The sequence below is a fragment of the Pyrgilauda ruficollis genome, unplaced genomic scaffold (assembly GCF_017590135.1).
Source record: "Pyrgilauda ruficollis isolate IOZ18807 unplaced genomic scaffold, ASM1759013v1 scaffold180, whole genome shotgun sequence".
In the NCBI taxonomy this organism is placed as follows: Eukaryota; Metazoa; Chordata; class Aves; order Passeriformes; family Passeridae; genus Pyrgilauda; species Pyrgilauda ruficollis.
Genome location: NW_024516985.1, coordinates 997,702 through 1,016,004, shown reverse-complemented (window position 1 = coordinate 1,016,004; position 18,303 = coordinate 997,702). Strand labels below are relative to the sequence as shown.

Sequence of the window (18,303 nt, the reverse complement as noted above, 5' to 3'; positions counted from 1 at the left end):
CCCCCTAAGGCACTATTTTTGAACTCCAAGCCATTTCCTGTAGGACGCCAACAGACATTATGAAATAAAACACTAAATAAACATATTCTGCATTAAGCAGCAACTACACCAGCTATACTTCCATGCTAAGTACACAGACCTTTTTTTTCAAACACAAAAATTAGCATAACCGTGCTGAAAAGTACTCTAGAGAATGTGCAAGTTGGGTAACTATTCAGCAGGTGTTTACATTGGGGTTTTGTAAGGTCAGAATAACATTCATTGGGCAAGAGAGTCAGTTCAGGCTTGTGCTTTGATTTCACATTGAGCTTTCCACTTATACAACACAACAGTCTGTCTTTAAAATTCTTATATGCACACTGTGCTGCTCAGGTCTCACTATTAGCCTGCTCCCAATTCACAAAGAAAGGGGCATCTGTTCTTCCAGTTTAAAATCAGCAAAACACAAAAAATTGTTTCTCACACACACATACACACAGAGACAGGTGCACCTAGCTTGCACACTAATACCATCAGCTCATGCTGACACAGTTCTCTCAGTATCTGTATACTTGGCTCAAGGATGAGCAGGATTATTTCAGGTGTTTTATCCCCTGCTGTCTTTAAATTAGTGCTGAGATATCCAGGACAGCTGGAAATTGATCAAATTTTAAGTTTTCTTATTTGTTACTCTACTTTTATTATGCAGACTGTGCTCTGTGGTCTGGTTTCTCTCTGGTGGCTTCCTCTGTTCTCTGCTCTGCTAAGATGCCACCCTGAACACACAGGAATCTCTCCCTGGTCACCAGCAGTCTTAGATAAACTGCTTCTCTTTTTTTCCTACTGGAGCTGGAGGTAGAAAACTCATCAAAATGTCTTTCTTGTTTAAATTGTGGTGGTTAACATGCTTTTCCACCTCACTATGAGATCCACCCTCACACCAGCTACCTCTGTGGTGTTTAACCCCAGTCACCAGCCCAGCCCCACGCAGCCACCCTCTCACTGGGGAGAGAATTGGAAGGGTAAAAGTTCACAGGCTGACATAATGGCAGTTTAATAAGGGAAGAAAAAGCTGCTCACACAAGCAAAGGAAAACGAGGAATGAATTCCCTGCTCCCCCTGGCTGGGCAGGTGTTCAGCCATTCCCAGCAGAGCAGGGTCCCGTCACAAAGAACTTGGGAGGACAAATGCCATCACTGTAAATGTCCCCGCTTCCTTCCCCTCCAACTTTATACACTGAACACGATGCCACATGTTCTGGAACATCCCTGGGCTCAGCTGGGGTCACCTGTCCCAGCTGGGTCTCCTCAGCCTGAGGAGGGGCAAAGTCCTTGGCTATGTTCAATCAGCAATAACAAAAACATCACCCCTGAGCTCAGCACAGATCCAAAACACAGCCTAACACCAGCCTCGGGGAAGGAAATTAACTTTACCCCAGCCCAAACCAGCACAACTCTGCTTTGGAGGGAAACACTTCAGGTGCAGTGACAGTGCAGTATTATGTATTTGAGGACCTCACTAGAATTGAAAGTTCAGGCAGGTATTGCTGACCTGCTGCAAAACAGCACCAGTGGAGGTATCACTGTTAAAGAATTTGGGTATCTCTACACAAGTTGCAGGCACAGAGGTGGCTGCAGTGCAGATGTTGCTGGCCCAAGCCGTGACTTTTTTCTGGCGTCACTGTAGGTTCCTTGCGGTCACTGCCATTTTCATTCCCCTCCCTCTCCTACGATCACAAACGAGATAGCCTGAGCAGTTTTCGCTGCCTAGCAATGAAACGGATGCCTCTCGGTGGGGATAAATCAGTACTGCAAGGAGTGAAAAACACTACAACGTTTTAAATCCCGTCAGTAGCTCCACAGCTGCAGCTGACACAGAGCCCTGCTCAGGGGGAAACAAAATTATGCTGAACTCAATTCTGCTACACAATGCAGCTTACTAATGTATTATGTCTCATTACCTATAAACTGGGCAAGTCGATATTCTGCTCTAGAAAACAAACTCTGGTTTCTGGGACTGCACACAAGCACGACAGAAAATAAGAATTAGATTTGTTAATGACAAGGCTAGTAAGAGATCACTTTGACTAAACTAGGATCTCTTCATGTAGATGAAATGAAGTTGGAAATGGCCAGGAAACAGAAATGAGCTACATGCACATGGGTCAATTCTCAGGGAGCAAATGAATCACTGGATGCACAGAAAGGAAGACACTGAGAATAGGAACTTACTCTGTGAATATGGTACTGATAAAAGGCAAATCAATGAAAATAATAGCTCGCTATTCATAGCAAGCTGAAATTATTCTGGGAAAAGTTCAAGCGTTTGCTGTGTTGAGTGGCATAAACCTTTTCCCCAGAATGATTCTACAATTTCAGTTATTTCCTGAAATTAGTTCTTGGTAGGCAAAGAACAAGTTCAAGACCACCTGTGAAAGATGCACATTTTCAGACTGCTTTGCTTAACTTCACCAGACAGTGTGCAAAACTTAGAGCCTTTAAGAGTTCTTTTCACCAGCATGTGGAAGCTGAATGGAAAAGACAGAAACAGTTTTGGGAAAATTTAGTAGGGTAAACAAGCCAAAAAATTCACAAACTAGTAAACTGAATGGAGCCTGTCAGAAAGATGGAGAGACTGTTTAAAAGGGCATGAAGTGAGAGGACAAGGGGGGAATGGCTTCATACTGAAAGAGAATAGATCTAGGTAAGACATGAGGAAGCAATTCTTCCTGTGAGGGTGGTGAGACCCTGGCACAGGGTGCCCAAAGAAGCTGTGGCTGCCCCTGGATCCCTGGAAATGTCCAAGGCCAGGCTGGATGGAGCTTGGAGCAACCTGGGATTGTGGAAGATGTCCCTGTCCATGAATGAGCTTTAAGGTCCCCTCCAACCCCAACCATCCTAATTACATGAATTTCCTTCACATCCTCCGAGTCTGGTGAACAAAGAAAAGGCAAATGTCATATATATTGGAGTTAGCAGATCTTTGAAAATGTTTCATTTGGGTAGCTCACGAGCAAACTAGCTTTGCTGAAAATACTGTGGGATTGGCGCAACATGGGCACAGATCTTTAAGGAGGCAGATAGCCCTCACTATGAAAATGGATGTAAAGATGCATTAAAGCACTTCTGCTGAGCTCTGGCATTACCTGGTGTACATTAATACCCTCAGTAAGTGATGAACAGACGGCATCAGCCTGGGAAAGACCACATGTGGAACCGAGTGTACACTCTGGTAATGCTAAGTATTCTTGATGAGCTTCAGAAATATTCAACAGGAAAGGAAAAAAAAGAATGCATCAGGGTAAGCGTAGCGACCTGCGCACGAGGCGCGCAGGGAAGCAGCACAAACGCAGCAGCGGCTCTGAGGGAGGCCACAACCGACCTCGAACTGTGCATGGAGCAGGACTATCAGCATTTTGACCAAAAAAAGGCAAACAAAAGGCAGGGCAGGCACCTCGGAGCGCCGAGCCGCGGAGCTGAGGGAGGGCCGGCCCCGTGAGGCGCCGCGCCCGCCCCGCCCCGCCCCGCGCTGACGGCGGCCGGGAGCGGCCAAGCCGCGTCCTCAGCGCTCCTCCGCCTCTCCCGTCCCGGGCAGCCGCTCCGGGAGCTCCGTGCCCGGCTATGGAGCTGTGGCAGGTGCCGCTGAGCTTCTCCCGCCTCCGCATGTTCCCTTTCTTCGACCTGGCGCATTATGTCGCCTCCGTCCTGGCGCTGAAGGAGCAGCGGGGTGAGCGGGGCGAGACGGGACGGGGCGGACACCCCACACCGCCATGCCAATCGCGGTGTTCCCCCGTGTGCCCCGCGGGGTGCCCGGCCCCGGCAGGGTGAGCGTGGGGAGCCCCATGGCTGTGCAGGTGGGATTGCCGCCTGCCTCAGCCCGTCCGTCCGCAAGCCTTGTCTCACCGCCCGCAAGAGACACCCGGCCAAGCTTTTCTGGCTTTCCAGAAGTTAAGAGGCGCTGGCGGAATCAGCCAAGAGTTTTGTTGGAAACCCTTCGGTTTTTTATTCGGTTATTTGTTTAGTGTTGAGGTCTCGAGGAAAAGAGCTGAGGCCCCTCGAAGTTGGGTTGATGGGTTTATGTGTGTGTAACACAGGCCGGTGTCTCTCTGCCCAGAATTGCATCTGAGAGGAGAGATTAACTGGAGTTCACATCCTTCACACACCCTGTTTGTGCAGGGGGGTGTTTTAAGGCCTTTCTGCCTTGTAGGAAACACCTCAGGACTCTCATGGGTAGGTCCTGTGCCAGGGGCTCGTCAGCGCTGTACCCCGTGGATTGTAAAGTGAATTTAGCAAAGCTTGCCACTTCCACTAGCAAGGTTTTATATGAGAGCACATCATGGCACTTCAGTCTGCATGCTCTCTTCTAGAAAATAATTTACACTGTGGCTGTTAACCCCAAGCCTGTTTGTTGTTTTGTTTTGGGGTTTTTTTTAATTTTTTTTTTTTTTTTTTTTTTTTTTTTTTTTTTTTTTTTTTTTTTTTTTTTTTTTTTCTCCTCTTGTCACAAATGTAGATGCTGGCCTTGTTTCAGTGTTTAGAATTAAGCTAACTTGTGGTGTGGATTTGTGGATTTAAACATGTTTGCAGTAACTGTGCATCTCAGGTGATAACTGTGTAGGAACTGAGCTGGCTTTTGGGATTATAGCGCAAATTTGGGAGCTGCTGCTTGCCTCAGATTTCTAGGGCTCTGCACTGTTCATTTAGTGAGAGCTTGTTCTTTGGTCCCTTCCTAAGTGTTCCGAGGTGAATTTTGACCATCTGCTGAGGAAATGCACTTAACAGACTGTGAAGACTGGTATAAAGTGCTTATGCATTCTAGGATCTTCACCAAACTTTGTTAATGCTGCTAAAATTTTTAACAGGTGCTGGGCTGTGGCATTGTGTAATGTGTCTGTTCCATTTAGAAAGGGACTTTCTGACATTATCATGCAGTACCTTTAACTTTTCCTCTGGAATGGGCACACCTAAAGATGAGGATGAGAGGCCTCTCTGTGTAGTTTTAGTGAGACAACACTTATGGAAAGTAAAATTGCTATCAGAAGTCTGGTCAGACCCATGCTCCTCTTTTTTTTTTTGTCTTCTCAGCTTAATAGCTGGTAGTTCAGAACTCCTGAGTATTTTCTAATAGTTGGAATTAATAACTGTAATCCAGGTGACTGCCTGCTGGCCTGTTTCTCACTTCCCAAGTGGTTTGAACTGAGTATTAAATCATAACTGAAATAGCAGTTATTATGAACACTCAGTATATTATTGTCGATTAATGCTGTCTAGGCTTTATGTTCTTTTCGGAAACTTACAACAGTAGCTAAATTTGACAGGGAAATAACAGGATAGCCTTGAGTGCCTGGTGATGTAAGGACTATGTGGTCAAGTTACAGCCACATTTATTTTATCCCAGATTACTGTCTCATTAAAATACCAACCCACCCCCACTGCTTAAAATCAGATTCCGTGTGGGCATTTGGATCATGAGTGGGTGCACACTAACTGGGACTTTTCCAATCCTCCTAGCCAGGCTTTCTTGCTCACTTGTGACTGGCAAACTACAGCAGTGACAACCGACTTGTTGCTTTCTGTGTGTTTTAAAAGAAGAGTTCTTCATTAGTGCTTTTGGAATGGCTTAGGAGTTGCTTGCCTGTAACTCCAGCCAGTTGCAGAACTGGAAATTTTCTTTTATTTTAGGATGGAGGGACAGCAAAACATGTTGATGGTTGAGGATGTGTCATATTTGGTTTGTTCCTGACATTTTTCTATGATGTGTTTCAGGTGATTTGAAGAGAAATAATTTCTTCAGCATAGTTTTGCTCTGTTAAGTCTGACTCTATAAATCCTTTATCTTAACTAATGAAATTCTATGTAGTTGAATGGGGTACTGGAAAAAACTTGTGCAAATCCTCCTGGTTTGCTCACTGGATGTGTGTGTAGTCTGCATTATTGTTTATTTGGAACATGCAGAAAAATTTAAAGCAAATATAATCCTATTGACAGAAATAGTTAGTAAGGGGCTTGTTTGTTAGTTTGTGTTTTATTTGCTTTTGGTTTTTTGTTTTATGTTGTTTGGGTTTGGGTTTTTTTGGTTTTTTTTTCCCTTTGGTTTTGTTTTTTTTTTTTTTTTTTTGTTTTTGTTACAATTCTAATGTTACTATTGTTCAGGAACAATTCTTAAAACCATATTCAAAATTAGTCCTTGTATTTTGAAACCTTTCCTTTCTGAAGTGTACATCTGCAGGGCTGGTGGCCTTCTGGCAGATCCCCCATTGCGTGGTTGTGTGATGCCTCATTAACTTTAGAGGATGCATCAGAGGACAAATATAAATGACCACTTTGTGTAAAAACATGTGACCTACTTAAAACTGAATTTGTCTTCTGAAAGGCTACACCCTAGTAATAATTTAGGTAGCAATGCTGAGGTGATCTTTTAATTAGTTTCAACTTTTTTGTCTCATTGTCTTCTGTTTTGTGTGTATTCCTTGTTAGGAAGCAGGTATGAATTGTTAAAAACTGGCATTTGAGCCATTTCTAGTGCTGACCAGCAGAAAAATCTTGAAGTGCAATAGAGGTTCCACTTTCCTGACCTTTTACTTGTAAAATGAAGAAATTTACCTGCATTGTTGTAGAGTTTACTGGTAGAGGGCAGTCTGGATGTGCCCTCAAAACTGAAAACCACTTTGCCCTCAAAACTGAAAATCCAAATTGTGGGGCAAAGGAAGTGTGGAGAAGCTGATGATTGTTGGAAGGCAGGAGAATGGATCTGAAGAGAGAACAGATACCTAATTTTAAACCTACTCCAAAAGTAGTAAACACAAGCCATTAATAATTTGCAAGTGTCTTACTTGGAGCACTAGGTACTGCAGTTTGAAAAATAAATTACAAAATAGTTAAAGATAAAAGAGATATGGTTTTATATTCAAGTATTCTGGATTGCTTAGGAGTGCTCATTTTTATAAATTGGCTGTTTTGTGGCATTTTGATAGTGCTGCAGTACTTGATATCTATGCCAGCACTAAAACTGGAACAGTCTTGTTAATACATTGAATGAATTGAGAGTGCTGTATGCTTTTTTAAATGTTTGAGCCTCTCATTTTGGGTAGAAGCTTCTTTTCCCACAGAAATGCCTGATAGACCAAAGCTTCTGCTCTGAATTGGGAACAGATGTCAAATTTCATTTTGGGGCAGACAGTAGTGCTTTTGTGTACTTCAGCCTTTGGACTATGGAAAATTAAACTTGTTCAGGCAAACAGCTCAGAACCAATGTAAAGGGGAGGCTTTGGCAACACTGGACTTTTAAAATGGAAGGAAATAATCAAAACAACTACTTGAGGATATTTCTAGCTTTGATAAAATGTTATTGTCCTCTGAAAATGGTTAATACTTCCCATTACCTCCAGTATAACCTTTTAGTATTAAGTACTCTTTTTGGCATAGTTGACTTGTATTTTAAAATGATAGTTAATTTTAAAGATGATGAAATAAACCAAACTGTCAACTTTTTAATAATGAGGGAAATTTACATTTTTTATTGTAGTTCAAGGTAACCCTTTTTCCTCTCTTCAAGAGTGCAGGTGAAAACGATTTGATAATTGCCTTGGATGCCGTTTTCATTTTGGCCAGCAATCACAGCAGGATATTATGAGAAAAGAAAGGAAAACAGTTACCTTGAGTTCTTGGAACACTCAAAAGCAGAAATGGAATTCCTAGAATAACCCTCCAAATGTCAGCAATCCTGTTTAGATTAGCCACTTAGGTGTTTTTATTACAAATTTGAAAGCAAGTGTGTCCTTGTGTCTGGCTGTTAACAGCAAGACCTCACTGCTATGCTCTGAAAGCTTTTTCTTCTTGGTACCTAGATATAACAAACTAATGCACAAAAGATATTCAGAGAACACTTTGTGTCAGCCTAAACTTCTGCTTAGGAGTGTAAGTTAAAGTCACCATACCCTGAGGTTTGTATTTCTAGAAAATTTTCCTGTGAGAGCCTACTGATCGTTGGAGGATTTTTCATTACCCAAAGGAACTAAATTGAAAAATACTGACCTTTAAAACATGATGTTATTCTCCAGTTTTCATTTCTGTTTATGCTTTTTTTTTTCCTCCACAGGAGTTGTGGAAGTGTCGGTCCGAAGTCCGTTGGCCTGCTGGTTTAGTGCAATGCTTTATTGCTTTGGGGGTTCAGTTTTGTCTTCGTTGATGCTTGGTGAACCTCCAGTAGCATTTCTGGCAAAGACCATAAACATTCTACTGGCATCCTCAGTCTGGTAAGCAGCCACAATTGAGTAAAATGGGTGATATTGGCTCTAAGGAAGCTGTATGCTGTAAATTGATACTGTACTGTCAAGGTTCTGTGTAAATCAGAATTTTTGTTTAAAAGTGTTGTGGATTTGGATGCTGTCTGTTCATCCAGAGTGTCACAGCAGCTATGTTCTCTGGGAACAGACAGCAACTCCTACAGCCTGTTGTGTAACAAAATGCTCTGTTGCTAGATCAGACTTGCCTTAGTTTTTTGTAGTATTCCTGGTCAAACAGCTGCAAACATTACTTTTTAATAAAGTTATTCCGTTGCTGATTTACTGAATATAGGTATGTCATAAAGGCAGTCAAGTTTTTAAAAAGTAGCTCTTGAAGACCAGAACCTGGCTGATGTAAAATTTTGTTTTTTCCTGTAACTGAGGTTCCAAGACACATCTTTCCTCCAGTTCCTACTTCCAGACACATTTTTTTTTCTGTATTTCATTCCTACCCAGATGGGCAGGTGTTGTGGTAGAAGACAGTTGCTATCTGAATAGTATGATTGAATCAAGTATTAGGCATTTTGGCCTGCTTTGGTGTTAAAAAAAAAACATTCTGGAGTTATTTTCATATAAATGTGGCCTTCCAGTGGAGTTTATTTGTTCCAGAAAGTGATCTTTAAAGAAAACTTCAAACTTAACAAAATTCATGAGCAGCAGTGGAGTTTTGAATTTAAAAATCTCAGTCACTGTATTTAGATAGTCTGGCCTGCTTAAAATCCTTTAAGTTCCACTTGCCCCATAAGTTTTACAATTGCAAATTCATTAAAATGAGATCAAGTGTTTCTATCTGTCTGGGTATATGCATTAGTTTTATGGCCTTTGTGTTGCAGTAGAAGATGGCATATTTAATTTGGTGAAATGAATAACATGTATTATTAGTGAATTATTAACAGAACCTGCCTGTGGTTGTGTTAGTCTGATGTGGGCAGACTGCTTGTTTCATCAAGTGACACGAGCTAGGAATACACTTGAGGAGAGCAGGATTTCTGTTTAACTCACTGTGATCAAATGTGATTTGCTGTGCACAAATTAAAGGTTTTAGTGAGAAGCTGTGAACGTTACAAAACGTTTTAAGCTTCCAGCTTTACAAAGTCCACTTTTCCTGAGTGTAACGACCTTAATTCCTGGTCCCGGATCATGCAGAATGGAATTCCTCGAGCCACACTTAGGACTGGAAAGTGAGTGGAGTCGTGCTGGGCTTGAGGAATGCTCCTAAATAGTCTGTAGGACAGCGGCATCTACTGTTAGCAGAGATTACAGGCAGGAATGCCGTGGTGGGCCTTCAGTGCCAGCCCCGGTCCTGTCACCCGTGCTCCAGGGTCCTAAACCCACATTCTGCAGATCTGAGTTAATTCTGGTGTGAGCTGTCTGGTGAGCGGGTGGCTTAAATGGCTTTTTGTGGTAGTCTGTAAAATAAATCCTCTCTCCACATCTTCGGCTTGATTGAAGCCTGGTTGCGTGCAGAGGCATCTGACTTTACAATAAGAGATAAAGGGAAGGGCCTCAGAAATTCTTGATAGGCAGGTTTGAGATCAAAAACCTTAAAGCAAGGGGCAGTGGGGTTTTTTTTTAATAAAACAAAATTTATCCTTCTTTTTAAACACTTTTGCTGCTCTTATGCAATTACTACTCTTACTCCTGTGCTGAAATAATCTACTTAAGATAATTTAATCAAGGTACTTAATCTTGATTGGGTTTTTGTGAATGTCTCAGTAAGAACTGAGTTGTATTTATTATTGAAGACATATAATACAACAGTACATAATCTAATATTTTAAAATTTACTGTCACTTAGGATTTAATGTTAGCCATCTTTATTTGGTTTTAAAAACAAGTTGATCAAAGATATTTTGTGTAGTGTTCTTTCAATGCTTTGGATAAAAAAATGTGACTGTAATTGGCAAGCTGGAAAAGCTAGAATTGGTGAGTTAAATGTGTTTAAAAATAGCCATGCATTTCATCTGGTATGACATTAAGTAGTGGAGGCATTCTTGCTGAAGTTATATAATTCCAGGTACCTACAGTCTGGAAGCACAGAGTCAGCATTTAATTTACCACCCTGTTGTAATCATATTTTTTAAAAAATCCCAAACAAAAAACCAAAACAAAACAACCCCCTACACCAAACTAAACAAAACTCACAAGATAAACCGCACAAAGTCAATCAGATATCACTTTAATGACTTGATTTATAAAAATATGATATATAAGGTGTGGAACAATTGGAAAAATGTAAAGCTGTTTCACATGGACTTCAGCAGATTCTTCTCTGTGACAATGAGACAGTAGTATTTGGTTTTGGTGCAAAAGCTCAGGCGTGCTCAGAAGCTTTTCAAATTTTTCCAAGATATGTGCCACAAGACTTGGAGTTGTCAGTAGTATATCAGGCACTGCTAGTCATATTCCAAAAACATCTTTAAAGATTATGAAAAGATAATTCCTCAGAAAAAAATGTGGCTAATGTTTTGTTTCCTGATGACTTTCAGGTATCTAGTGTTTTACTGCCCAGAAGACATATTCTGCCGCTGCTTTTCCTTTCTGCCTCTTCGTCTTCTGGTGGCAGGAATGAAAGAAGTGACAAGGACTTGGAAGATCACAGATGGCATTGCACATGCAGACACTGTCTACAAAGATGCCTGCCTTATCATGGTGGCTGTGGGCTGGGCCAGAGGTAACAAGCACAGCATCTTTTTCTGAGGGTTTGGGTTTTTTGGGGTGGTGTTTAAATGTCTAGCCCCTCAGCAGAGCTGTAGCACCATGTGATGTCCCCTGAAGGAAAAAACCTGTGCTGCAGATTGTCTGCCTGAATTAAGGGTGACATTGAAGGACTTTGAGGGGAGTTGCCTTCAGAAAGTCTTACAAGAGCTTGCAGGATGAGCAGTTGATGACAATAAAGAAGTAAATCTGTGTAGCTGTTGCTGCACTTTCCAACAGCAGAGCTGTGTCCTTGCATGAGGCTGAAGAAGAGAGCTGGGTATCTTAGCTTTTTGGGTTGTAACCATTACTTGGTTTTAAACGTAGGGATAACCCTTGTTGCCTGCCTGCCATTTGGAATTCTGGAAGCCACCTCCCTGACAGCTGTAGTTGCAGCCACACCATTAGGGTCGCTTCAGAAAGGAGTTGTGCAGCTCTTGTTTCTGCTTGCTTCTGTGCTAATGTGGAAAGCAGCACGTGTGAATGTGATGATCGCACCAGTTCAGATGCTGTCACTTACAGGCAGACCTGAGCTTCTTGCTGAGTATCTCAACCTCTGACATTTTGTGGCTGTCGTTTGAATCTTGTTTGCATGAGAGGTTGGATTAAATCTTTTTAAGTCTGGGCTTTGGTGCCACATTTAGCACCTGGTGTCATGAGTTTTTCTGGGAGCGATGGCATAGTAGTGGTAGCAGTCAGTGGAAACTTGCCATAAATCTCTGCAATTTCAGGTGCTGGTGGTGGCCTAATTTCCAACTTTGAGCAGCTGGTGAGAGGAGTGTGGAAACCTGAAACCAATGAGCTCCTGCAGATGTCCTAGTAAGTTTTTTTTTTTAAAAACTGCAACAAGCTAGCTGTTGTTTCACGGGCTCCTTGTGTGGATGCTTACTTTCAGTGGTTGAAACAAAAAAAAAAAACAAAAACCCAAAACAACCAAAAAAGCTCCATTAGGACATATTTGTACTTTGTTTTGGTGTGTATCCTTTGAAAGATGGGACAATGAACTTTGGGACTTTAGAAGATATTTTAATCATTTTATGTTCACAGCCCAAGAGCTGCAAATGGGAAGAAGTCAACAAAACTTGTCAGAAGGTAGTAAAGACCTTGTGGGGAGTTGCTAGAAAGCAGTATTGGCTCAGTTTGTCTTAGAGGGACATGGTCTTCTGTCCAAAATGAAAGCACAGTGGTACTAGAAATACACAAGTGAATTTTGGTGTATGTTCTGAGCATCACTAAGATGGCTTCCTTTGAACACTGTCACTCTTACTTTTGCTGCCAGTGCTATTTTCCTCCAAAGACATCAATTATTTGAGAAGGTACAAATTGGTTATTCAGTATAGCAGAAATGACCTGCAAGATGGGAAAAGTTCCTTCTCTTGCAAGAAGCAAAGAATAAGGAATATTACATGCCTCCTGGTTTTCTCTGTAAAATGAGAATTGAAACAGGCTGGAAAGCCACAAGCTATTATTGTAAGTCAAGATAAGGTCACTGTGATAATTTCCTAAAATTCTTTTGATCTTTCCCTGGTTACAGTCAGGTCTTTAAAAATAATAATTTTATTTTTTTAAAAAGCTATCTTGCTTTTCAGCAGCCACTCGTAGACACAGAATAACAGGAGAGACATTTGTAGCCTTCTCTTTGGCAATATTTCAACTTTTTGTGGATTGTGTTAGTTGTTGGCTTTTTCTGAAATTCTAAGTATTTAGAATTTCTCTTTCTCTTGTCAGTGCCTAAATGGCAGTCTTGAAAGTAAACTTCCAGAAGAAAAAGTGAGTGTCAAAAATAACTTGTAGACACAAGTAAAACTGTCTTTACAGGTGCAACACCAGAACAATGCTTACTGATTGGCATCACTTGCATATATTCTCCTTCTCCACTGTGGGTATGGCTCAAAGTAACTCAAAAAAGATTTCAAAAGTTTTGTTTATGTATAAGTCTTAAGAGCATTAAATTGAACTAAGTTACAGAGTTAAAAGCATCGAACGTCTTGCAAATGGATGAGATGCCTGTGTACACAGGGTTGTTTTTTGGGCTTCTTAAGCAGGAATTTGATGTACTTTTCTGGCTCCTGAAAAGACAGCGAAGAACAGATCCACAATAGATGCTCTGTGATAACATGAATGTCACCTGTACATGTCACATGCAGATTAAGAAATGCACAGAATTCTGGATAACTGACCAAAGATCTCTTGCTTTCTGTCTGCATTCCTAGGAAGGGATTTAGTACCACAACAAAGATTGCTGCAAAGTGGAAATAGTTTGGAAATCTTTGCATGTCTCAGGCCAGCACAGCTATGTTGACAAAACCTGGTAATACAGGCCTGGCTCCAGTCGGATACAGCCCCAGAGCGGCTGGGGTGTTACAGAGGACCAAGACTTGGACTGTGTTACTCTTCAACACCTTAAGCAACTCCTTGGAGTAACTAACTCCTGTAGTATAGTATAGGAACCTGTTTTTATGTCTAGTCCAAGTAGTGTGAGCTCTGTAATTTAACTCTTCAATAAGATATATTGGGAGAGGAAGAAGAGAATCAAGCTGACGTATAAAGTCTAAATAGAAGCACTGATTTGAGTATTTTTCAAATAGGAATTTTCTGGGTGTGCAAAGTAGTGCTGGACTTGAAAGCATAATAATAGTATATAAAGTGACAATCTTCATTTAGTTATAGCTGGATTTTGGACCTTACCCCTATTACCACAAGTTTTTGTTAGTTCCATTCAGAAATAATTATTTTGCACACTTAAGAATATGTATTGCTTTCCAGGCAGCTTCCACTGTAGAGCAGAGAAGAGAAATTAACATTCTTTGTTTGATTTCTAGCCCTGTGAAGGTAACTTTGATAGGAGCAGTTCTTTTCACCCTGCAACGCAGACAGTACTTGCCAATAGCAAAACACAACCTTGTGTTTTTATACACCATCTTTCTTGTTGTCTTCAAGGTAAGAACTTGAAAGTTGCTAGTGACCATATCACAGAAAATATTTTATTTAATTGTTAAAATGCATGCTGCTTGATGGGAAGGCTAGCTTCTGCTGAAGTAATGTGTTTAGAGTTCTGTGTATGAGCAGAATGGAAGACCTGTTCTGTTACTGATTCTGTTCAATGTATGCAGGGGACAGGGAGGAAAAGAAAAAAATCAGGAATTTTGACACTCAGTGTTTGATATTCCATACATATTGTATGCCTGTAATCTCAAAAAAAAAAAAAAAAAAAGCTTATTCTTGTAGAAAGAAACTGTCCTGTTCTCTGTCTTTTGTGTATACCTATGCAGTTGCCAGTGGGTCTGTAAAACAAACCAACTGGATTCTCATTTGCTTTAAAATGTTCACAAAATAAGTGTTTGGGTGGGAAGGGAAAGCATACCAAAACTACTTTGAAGTAGCTGTAACTATTCCGTAATAAAATAGACACTACTTCTCTATTGAAGTCTTCAGTCCTTCCAGTCTTGTTCATTTCCAGGATGATGCCTTTCTTCTGGATTACTAGTTTATAAGAAAACATAATCTCTGTTAGCAGATATCTGGCAATTTTAAGAGCTTCAGAGCTGGTGTTGAGCAGGCCAGGGAATGTGTGGAAGTGTGGTAGCCAGTCTCCTTTCTGGGAGGGAGCTGACAAGTTTAATTCTGCAGAAGTTAACTTTAGGGAGCCAAGACTTGAAGCTTATGTCCTTCATTTTCCATCTGAAATGATAAAGGCATTGTTGAACTGTGGGTGCTGGGAATGAAGGAGGAAAGGAATGTTATTCTGGAATGGAGAAATTGCAGGTGTCCACAGGAGCTGTCTGTCCAGCTGCACTGGACTAACTAAATCCTTGCACTGATGGTTGTACTGACGGTCAGGAACTCACACCCACTTATCTAATAAACTAATAAAGCAACAGTGTATCTGGTATAGTCCTTTAATAATGTCTCCTAGAAACTTGTCATGTCTCTGAAAGCTGTAGAAACTGTTGCAATATGAACTTGTCCAGTACCCAGATCTGAAAAACTGTTTTTTCAATCCTGATTCCAAGTTACATGTCCTCAGGGGTGCCCACCTAAATCTCGGAACTTTATGGAATGAATATGGCTGTCTGGAATTCTAATTAAAGTCTGGTTATGGACCTGTACATTCAAAATGTAATTACATATTCCATTCTTCCAATTTAAGTGGAAGGAAGCCACTCTGTTTAGTTTTTCAGTTTGAACAAGGCACAAAACTTACTCATAAAAGTGTAAGTTGGTCTTCACCTTAAATGTATGGCATTAAATGTGATTTACTCTCAGGATGATTAATCTTACAGAGATTTTTTTTTTTTTTGTGCACATTGTTTTGTATAGCTCATAGAAACATAGACTCATAGAATGTTAAGGGCTGGAAGGGACCTCAGAGACCATCCATTTCCATCCCCCTACCATGGGCAGAGACATCTTCTGCAAGGCCAGGCTTGTCAAGGCTTTATCCAGCCTGGTCTTGAACATTACCAGGGTTGGGGTATCTCAGGGCAATGTGTATCTCACCACCCTCACTGTAAAGAATTTCTTCCTAGAATCCAGCTCAAATTTCCCCTCTTTCAATCTGTACCCATTCCCCCTTGTCCTATTTCTACAGTTCCCAAGGAAAAATCCCCTCTCTGACTTCCCTGTAGGCCCCCTTCATAGCTGTGTGAAGGGTGTTGGTCAGAAAAAAAAGCATTCTTTGCCCAATTTCAGCTGAAACGAGCAGACTTTTGTTGGTAATTGCACAGCCTCATCCTTGTATGGAAAGTTAAAAATGCCATACACCCCTTCAGCTTTGTTTGCCTGTGCAGCCATCACTACTTTTATTGTAATTTGATCCTTGTTCTTTGTAGGTAAAAATGATGTTGACAAGATGTGCAACTTCTCCACTTGCTCCCATTGAGGCTGCAGTGGGCCAAATGTTTTTTGGCTCACGAAAGACACCTTCCAAAGTGAAGGGTGAAAGTGCCACATCTTCCAACGGCTCTTCAGTCTGTGACCAGCCTTCTGAGCAGCACCATGAGAGTGCTAAGAAAAAACAAGCAAAGAAAACAGAATAAGTGACTTGAAATCCTTGTGATGGTCATGAAGATGTGTGTCTTCCAGATTAGGCTGGCTGAGAAGTTTCTCTAAGGAAAGGAAAACAGGGCTGTGTTGTGGTTTGCCTTTTTGGGATGTGTTATGCAAGCTATGTGTAAATGCACATGTCGGATTTGTGAGTTAAAACTATGAACTTTTATAGTGGTTAAAAGTTTACTAATTTTTGTACTTATGGCAACTTCAGATGCTTATATGTTAAAAAGATATTTTCACAAATGTGACAATCACATTTTTTTCCTACAGTATCACTTGTTTCACGTCTTCCTATCACCCAGTTTTTATGTGTCATTTTGATAACACTGATTTATACTGTCAGGTGTTCACTGTAGCACATCCCAAATAAGAAAGTCATTAAGTAAGGCTTAGTCACATTGCACTCCGTAAAACCATAAAAATGTACCGATTTAATGCCTTTAACTAGAAAAGTAACTGAATTATTGTTGTAATTCACATTGCATTCATTTCTTAAAGTAAATATTTTAAAATATTTTTAAATGTTTTAAAATGAAAGTACATTATCTGGCACTTTAACAAATCTTAGTTAGCAAGTAGAAACACATCAGTATTTTGTTGTTGGCTTACTTGGACTCTTATTTGCAAACATTTGAGATGTAGGTGTTTTTTGCCACACTAGTGTTTTACAAGTGATTTGTAGTTATCTTCTGTTTCATTTGTGTCTAGACATCTTTGCCTGCATTTTTTTCCAAGCATATGTACTTATTTCTTTTCAAAGACAAACTCTGTTAGAAAGAATACTGGACAGTACATTTGCCTTGTTTAGTCAGCACCCTGAGCTGCAACACAGGGGTGGGAGCAGAGTGTTACCTCCGTAATCCATGAGGAAGTGGTCAGTGAGCTGCTAGAACACCTGGACACTCCCAAGTGGTGGGATGGGATCCACCCAGGGCTGCTGAGGGAGCTGGCAGAGAGCTCGCTGGGCCACTTCCAATCATTTACCAGCAGTTCAGGCAAAGTGGGGAATTCCCGGTTAACTGGAGACTGGCAAATGTGACACGTATCTACAGGAATAGTCAGGAGGAGGATCCAGGGAATTACAGGCCTGTCACGTCCCCTCGGTGCCGGGGAGGCCATGGAGCAGGTCACCTTGAGAGCCATCAGGAACAGGACAACCAGGATATGTAGTAAATATCCATGGAGGGATTTAAAAGAGCAGGTAGGTATTGCTCATGGGGATATGGTTTAGTGTTGGCCTTAGCCATGCTGGGTTAATGCTTGACTTGATGATCTTAAAGGTCTGTTCCAACCTAAACTGCTCTTTAATGTCAGAAGCACTGAAATTTTTATTAGCATTTGCTGAAATCTTGCTGCTTTCTGCTTGTTGTCTTTTTTTACTCAAGATGTGAAGCAGTTCTAAGTGGCATACACTTCATAACTGAGAACTTTGGCATTTTAAAGATGTTACAATACATAAGAATAGAATCTTTTCAGGGGAATCTTTTCATTGATGTGCCAATTTTTAGAATAAACTACTTTTACAAAATTAGACTATTTTCTTCAGAGTACTGCTTTGAAGAGCATTGTTCAGCAAAGAGGTGTTAGGTTAATCTTTGTGCAGGATGCCAAAGAGAATGTGGAGGGAGATCTGATTTGAAAAGACAAAGTTCTTGTTCCAGGTACATCTCTAAATTTAGAAAAGCTGTCACCAATGCTGTGCTTAGAGAAAAGAAAAATAAAAGTACCAAAGAAATTTCTTGTGCCTGAGTAGTCACATTTCCATGGTGATGACCAAAAGCATTGAACTCAGTTTGAAATCCAACTTCATTGCAAATGTGCTGTACCTTGAAAACTAAAATTACTATTTTCTTTAACACTTAAGAAGAACTAAAACAAAATACCTGAAACTCTTTGGACAAACTAGGAGTTATATTCCTTACATATTACACTGAAACTTAGTGTTCAGTTACAAATGCTTGGAGTATTCACTTGGTGTCTCATTTTTTTGTAGCTTGATGTCATGGATTAACTTGAAGCTGCCAGCTGACTACTTAACAATCAGCTAGTTATCAAGCTGCACCAGCACATGCTGCCTGTCCATGGTTTTTTAAGGTTTTGGATGTTTTTCTGAATAATTGTGTATTCTAGATCACATGAATCATACAGAAGGGGATTGTGGCATGGAACTGTTACACATGTGTGAAATTCTGCCTGAAAACTGGCTATTCCTACCCCAAGTCAATGTGAAAATATGCTTAAAATAAGTCTTTAGCAAGTTTACAATTAGAGGGGAAAATATAGTGTTTTGT

At 40.7% G+C, this 18,303-nt stretch overlaps 1 protein-coding gene across 2 annotated transcripts; it reads left to right on the top strand.

The window, feature by feature from the left end:
• The first annotated feature begins 3,531 nt into the window (after window positions 1-3,531).
• TMEM38B (transmembrane protein 38B) lies at window positions 3,532-17,172 on the top strand. Of its 2 annotated transcripts, none has more exons than XM_041464582.1 (6): window positions 3,532-3,705; window positions 8,077-8,233; window positions 10,753-10,937; window positions 11,692-11,779; window positions 13,783-13,900; window positions 15,793-17,172. In XM_041464582.1, exons 1-6 carry the CDS (start codon window positions 3,600-3,602, stop codon window positions 15,997-15,999), a joined length of 861 nt encoding a protein of 286 aa, XP_041320516.1. In that variant the 5' UTR covers window positions 3,532-3,599; the 3' UTR covers window positions 16,000-17,172. The 2 variants fall into 2 exon arrangements, with proteins under 2 accessions (XP_041320516.1, XP_041320517.1); XM_041464583.1 differs by lacking the exon at window positions 3,532-3,705 and adding an exon at window positions 5,622-5,744.
• The last annotated feature ends 1,131 nt before the right edge of the window (window positions 17,173-18,303 follow it).

Coding starts and splice junctions, on each gene's coding strand:
- TMEM38B (XM_041464582.1), top strand. CDS start 3,600: ATGGAGCTGTGGCAGGTGCCGCTGAGCTTCTCCCGCCTCCGCATGTTC. Junction 11,780..13,782: donor GAGCTCCTGCAGATGTCCTA/GTAAGTTTTTTT, acceptor TTTGATTTCTAG/CCCTGTGAAGGTAACTTTGA. Junction 13,901..15,792: donor TCTTTCTTGTTGTCTTCAAG/GTAAGAACTTGA, acceptor TGTTCTTTGTAG/GTAAAAATGATGTTGACAAG.